Source organism: Triticum urartu, chromosome 6A (assembly GCF_056163025.1).
Source record: "Triticum urartu cultivar PI428250 chromosome 6A, HENAU_Tu73, whole genome shotgun sequence".
In the NCBI taxonomy this organism is placed as follows: Eukaryota; Viridiplantae; Streptophyta; class Magnoliopsida; order Poales; family Poaceae; genus Triticum; species Triticum urartu.
Window position 1 is genome coordinate 535,746,812 of NC_141878.1, and position 5,694 is coordinate 535,752,505.

The 5,694-nt window shown below is 48.6% G+C and overlaps 2 protein-coding genes across 2 annotated transcripts; one reads left to right on the forward strand and one right to left on the reverse strand.

Annotated features, from left to right (window-relative positions):
• Nucleotides 1-2,118, forward strand: LHCA5 (photosystem I light harvesting complex protein 5). The gene is made up of 6 exons (XM_048680094.2): nt 1-351; nt 450-582; nt 1,034-1,146; nt 1,289-1,393; nt 1,506-1,594; nt 1,684-2,118. The coding sequence occupies exons 1-6, from the start codon at nt 164-166 to the stop codon at nt 1,818-1,820; spliced, it is 765 nt and encodes a 254-aa protein (XP_048536051.1). The 5' UTR covers nt 1-163; the 3' UTR covers nt 1,821-2,118.
• A 137-nt stretch (nt 2,119-2,255) lies between these two features.
• LOC125514740 (galactoside 2-alpha-L-fucosyltransferase-like) lies at nt 2,256-5,322 on the reverse strand. The gene is made up of 2 exons (XM_048680093.2): nt 4,668-5,322; nt 2,256-3,917 (listed from the first exon to the last, which is right to left on the reverse strand). The coding sequence occupies exons 1-2, from the start codon at nt 4,912-4,914 to the stop codon at nt 2,491-2,493; spliced, it is 1,674 nt and encodes a 557-aa protein (XP_048536050.2). The 5' UTR covers nt 4,915-5,322; the 3' UTR covers nt 2,256-2,490.
• Between the last annotated feature and the right edge of the window lie 372 nt (nt 5,323-5,694).

Sequence of the window (5,694 nt, forward strand, 5' to 3'; positions counted from 1 at the left end):
CGAACGCCTCTAGTTCCATATCCACGCCTTTTTTGATCCGTCCGACGCACCACCCACACGCCCCAACCAAAATAGCAGCAGCCAAGAAGGACCCTCGCCGGCAGCAGTCAGGCGAGCAAGGGGTCAGCCAGCCAAGTCCGGCGGCGGCGGCGCGGCGGCGGCCATGGCGCTAGCAGCTAACGCCCATGGAAGAGTCTGCACCCTCTCCTCCAGGCCCCCCACACCTTTCGGCAGCAGGAGCATGGTCACCATGCCTGGACACCACGTCCAAGCTCCGTTCGCGGTCCGGGCCACCGCGGAGCGCGCCACATGGCTGCCGGGGCTGGACCCGCCGGCGTACCTCGACGGCACGTCAGTCACCCGTGCCAATCTCTGCCGGCGTTCTCTGCGGGTGGTGATGGTTGGTTTGCTTGTTAGGCTGATGGGTTGCTTGGTGTTTGTCGTTGTAGGCTGCCTGGTGACTACGGGTTTGATCCCCTGGGGCTCGGGGAGCAGCCCGAGGACTTGAAGTGGTACGTCCAGGCCGAGCTCGTGCACTGCCGGTTCGCCATGGCAGGGGTTGCCGGCATCCTCGGAACCGACGTAAGTTCGTTGCTCACTTGACCTCTTTGCTAATTCCTGTGGAATGTCATATGTTCTCAGTTTAAAGAAACCATAGCACTGAAGCTTGATTTTGCAAAATTAGCTGGAGAGGTGCTTAAATTAGGATGAACTATGAGAAACACAGTGAGAAAACAAGCATGACTTCTGAATTTTGATAATGGAAATGGAAGGGCAATACCTCTAGTTAAAGAAAAGAGAGAGAGAAACCAAGATATGACATAGGGAACTATTGAGCCAAATGAAAATAACAATCTCAACGTCAGCAAGTTCATGTCCAACACATCAGCTCCACAAGAGCATCCTAGGAATTTTTTTCCAAGATTAATAGTATTCCTACCACACTGAAACATACTTGCAGAAACCAAACATGGAATCGATGGCTTTGATGCTCTCTTTTCTTCTATGGTCTAACTGGTGTGTTTCTGTGTAGTTGATCCGTGTATCAGGACTCGGCAACCTACCCGTGTGGTTTGAAGCAGGTGCCACGAAATTTGACTTCGCCAACACCACAGCACTCTTCTTTGTCCAGCTTCTCTTGATGGGGTAATTCAACATCCAACTGAAACATTTAGTCAGTTGCATAAGAGTTCATCCAGTAACTCAGAAGTTTTAAATGGTGTAGACTGTAGTGACTTGAAACAGGGCATGACTGACCTGTTTCTGTCATAAATCTGATCCTCGACAGATTTGTCGAAACCAAGAGGTACATGGACTTCGTTAGTCCAGGATCACAAGCAAAGGAAGGGACATTCCTTGGGATAGAAGCTTCACTTGCGGGTTCACAGCCAGGGTAAGCAACATTCTCCAACTGAAGACTGAAACCATTTCCCTTGGCAAATGGCAAGTCTCTCGCTCGATGCTTTAACTAAATTATCATTATTACAATTCTCAAATCTGAACAGATACCCTGGGGGTCCACTATTTAACCCAATGGGACTCGCCAAGGATATAGAGAATGCGAATGAAGTGAAGCTGAAAGAAATTAAGAATGGTAGGTTCACTTTCTCGAAGTACGATGGATTGCAAGATATTCCTGCAGTAATATTTGTGATTTGCTAATATTATTGCTATCAATTACAGGGAGGTTGGCAATGGTTGCTATGCTTGGCTTTATTGTGCAAGCGTCTGTGACTCACGCTGGGCCCATTGAGAACCTTTTGACACATCTTTCAGATCCTTTCAACAAAAATATCATTCATGCACTAACCTTGTCTTGAAAACTCTGTCTCGAAATTTCGCTCTTTCCCCCCTTTTTCCATCTAAAGGTGTAGCACAAAAAATCACAATGATTTGTTACAGGAAGGGTACTTCTACTCGGCTCTCTTCTTTGCAAGGTCCGATCAGTCACAAAAACTGAATATGGAGCTTCTGTTGGAGGAACTATAGGAAACTCACTACACAATTGCCATACAGATGGGATGAAAAGTTGATTTTCTTCAAATGCAAACAAGATATTATAGTTTATATTGAAACAATGATGCTTCTGGTTCTTGCAATTGATCCTAGTCTGCAGTATATGCTTGTGTTTTTTCGATGAAACTCTGCCATGGCACCATCTTTGCAGTTATCCGACATGGGCATCATTTCGGCAAAACTCTGCGGCAGCATAAAAACGCTGCCATGGCTTTTTGCATATGCTTGAATGTAAGTCGCAGAACATGAAAATACTACAGACAAGGAAATTAATACTAGCATGTCCTGCAAGTTGCAGAACATATCTTTGAGAACAAATGCAGCAGTTAATGTAATTGCATCTATATCAGCCAAGCCAGAAAACACTTTCCTGCAATATAGAAACAGAGTTGCACCTATACCACACAACTAAGCATATATTGGCTTGCACTGTACATATATGATTTGGATAGGAAATACGCACCACATCTACCACTAATTCTGATCGACTAGCTTAAGCCCCCAGCTCATATCTTCACAATGTGTTACATGTGGGACAAGTTTTCCCGTATCAGTTCCTCTCTTAGTTTTGCAATCATAGAAAGGTGGAGCATGAAAACATGGTTCCATGGACAGAACTTGGCGGCAAGGCGGATCAGGGGCAGTGCGGTTCTCAGGCTTGAACAGAAGCCATGGCTTCAAACCACTGAGACCCTGGGCAACATACCCAAAAGTTGACCATGCACTGGTCACCATGACATCAGATAAGCTTAACAGATATATCTCTGCCCAGGCTTTCCTGTTGTGCATTTTCTTGTCTGAGTTCTGATGTTCCTCGTGACTTGGCTGGTGGAAGCTAATTGTCTCGCCATTTGCCGTAGGATGTTCCCAGTACATGTTTCTGAATTTATCACAGTATCCCGAGTTTAATGAAGTAACTAGAGCAGCTTTCGACTTGGCCTTCCTTGGTGAGACAATTGGCTCTTGAGTATTAACCTCTGGCAACAAGTGTTCCTTGAATGTACATGCAAGGACCTGATCCAGGACATGCTGAAACGGACCAGTTTCGGTGTCGAAGACTCTGATCTGGATACCCAACTTTTCATCAGCTCTGGCAAGATAAGAATCATAGTATCTTGTAATCATGCCCCAGACGGCATTGCTGGGGTGAAACAAGTAACGTCCCAAGTGGTGGAAAACAGCATCTCTCTGGGGGAAAAGCCTCATGAGTTCCTCTTGGTATGCCGGGATCAGGAAAAGTGAAGGTACAAAGTAATTATCTGATTTCAGGATCAGCCATGGGATTGTCTGGAGATACTGCTGATTATCTTCACAAAAGAAAAGCTTATCATACTCACTATAGTCATGAGCCAAATGAAGATAGAGAAAAGCAGGGCTAGAATGAACAACTTTACTCTTCAGCATGTTTCCATAACTCTCAGGAGAGCCAATGCTGAAGTTCTTGAACTGCTTAATGGGGAAATCTGACGGCAGCAACCATGAAGTTTCAGGAAATGGTTCGCAGAAGAGATCTGCGGTGCCTTTGTCTCCGTCGACAAGTAAGACTCTGTTTGTAAGGATTGCATACAGAAATGCCGAGGCGATTGTCAAGATCCTGTTCCCTAGACCACTGTAAGCTGTCCAGACCAGATAGTTGCAGTCCATGACCTTAATATCCTGACCAGACTTAAGCTGCTCAACAGCTTTCCTGTAAAATTCAGTTCGTGGGCCACACTTTTTCTGGAGGGCCTCTTGTTTCCTTAATCTTTCCAAGAGGTAGGTAGATGGAAAGTGGGGCGATATTCGACGATACAGTACTGATTGGTACCTACTTAGGCATGATTGTTCATCAAAACCGGGAACTAGCAAGCCTCCAAGTAATTTGTCCTTGACAACTACCGGAGATCCCGAGGTGCCATCTTCTGAAAACACAACAACAGAAAAACATTGTATCAGAAATCATATACAGAATATAAGAGTTACACTTCAATCTGTACTGTAGTAAAAACATAAAAAAAAAAGATCATCCTTTGGTCAAGTGGCAGTGATGCCAATACAAATCTGAGGTAGGCGCGAATTATTCAAGTCAGTTAGCTATAATGCACTATGAGTTGACACACTAGTAAATGATAAGGATAGCACAATGCAGTGCATAAACAAGACGAGGCACGTAACAGTAGCGTGAAACATAAACTAGCCAGCCAAAGTCGACAATGTGTAGCATGCAACAAAAATAAAGGTAACTTGGCATCAACGCTGATACGATATGGATGTCACGCTCATACTGCACACAGTGATCTGAAAAAAGTGCCACACGACACATTTTGAGTGACGACTACATCCCCGACGGCAAATATCAATAACCATCAAACTTATGAGTTTTTAAGAGCTATAAACTGGTAAAAACAATCTGGGAAAAGAAGTCGGGATTCTTTTTTATTTTTTTTGCAGAACTTGAGTATCAGCGCACATGTCAAAAGAGAAGGGGCCCAGACATTAAAGGCGCCATGCTTGGCATCCTGAATGTAACGTCGCCATCCACCGGTACTTACAACTCAGAAAAATCATCAGAATTGAAACAAAAGCCGTGGTCCTAGCGCAGGCGAACTCAAAAAATGGAAACTTGCGTTACGGGCGCAGGCGTATCCGTGGTATGTGTGTCACGTACGTACCATCTCGCGGACGGACGAGGCGCGGGTCATCGCACCCGGAGGGATCAGCGTCGAGGAGATGGCCCCTCCGCGCGGCGGAGCCCCCGGCGAGCAGGAGGAGGAGGACCGCGCAGACCACGAGCGCCGCGGCCGGCAGGGACCACCGCAGCAGCAGCATCGCCGCCCCGCCCTTCCTCCCGCGCGGGGACGCCGCCGCGGGCGCCTCCTCCTCCCGCGGCGTGCGGCGGATCCGCTCCTTGATGTCCATGCGGGCCGCGTCCCGGGGTTCTTCTGCCTGCCTGCCTGCCTTCCGCCGGAAAAAGGCACGGGCGGCGTCAAAAGATGGGCGGGCGCTACCTACGTCTCGCGGCGCGACCGGGGTTGATGTAGTAGGGGAGGGGGTGGGCGCGGGGCCGACGGGCGGAGTCGGGGCCGCACGCGCAGGGGTTTTGAACCTTCCATGCGATGCGTTTCTCAGGTGGAAAAAGTGGCTCCGGGCCGAGCGACGCGATGCGGTGGGCGTCGGTGTGGCGTTGTCGGTGGTCGCTGGGGCGCCTCGGCGTCGGCGTGGCTTTTGTAGTCTTGCTCCTGCTTTCTGTGCGTGGCACGGTCGCGGCCATGCCCTGGGTTGCTGTGCGGGGCACCGGACGCGCCAGGCTCGCCCGGCTCGCCGGGTTCGGCGTTGATGAGGCAAGCGTGCCTGCTGATGCGGCTTTGGATGGTGGGGGCGGTCAGAGCAACTCCAACGCGCCGAACTAAGGAAACGTGTGTTTTGTTCATTTTTCGTATGTTTTGGTCGGCTGTCTGCTCATCGTTTATTCCGTTTTACGTTTGGATTGGCCCTGCGTCCAACCCGCCGGCCTATTTTATGTCCGCACACAGATTTTAGAAAGCCCGCGGTCATAGATCATGCTAGCGACCATGCCATCGTCCAAAGTTCATGTCAGCATCATGCCAACGATCGGCATACATGTCAGCCTCTAAAAAAACCACCATACAGTTCATGTTGACACACTTGTCAGCGGCCGGCACACAAAAAAAGGCGGGA

What these genes read in the sequence shown, in the direction of transcription:
- LOC125514740 (XM_048680093.2), bottom strand. Translation starts at nt 4,914, where the DNA reads ATGGACATCAAGGAGCGGATCCGCCGCACGCCGCGGGAGGAGGAGGCG. An exon ending in CCTCGTCCGTCCGCGAGATG is followed by an intron (nt 3,918 to 4,667) that starts GTACGTACGTGA and finishes TTGTGTTTTCAG; the next exon opens with AAGATGGCACCTCGGGATCT.
- LHCA5 (XM_048680094.2), top strand. Translation starts at nt 164, where the DNA reads ATGGCGCTAGCAGCTAACGCCCATGGAAGAGTCTGCACCCTCTCCTCC. An exon ending in CCGGCATCCTCGGAACCGAC is followed by an intron (nt 583 to 1,033) that starts GTAAGTTCGTTG and finishes GTTTCTGTGTAG; the next exon opens with TTGATCCGTGTATCAGGACT. An exon ending in CTTGCGGGTTCACAGCCAGG is followed by an intron (nt 1,394 to 1,505) that starts GTAAGCAACATT and finishes AAATCTGAACAG; the next exon opens with ATACCCTGGGGGTCCACTAT.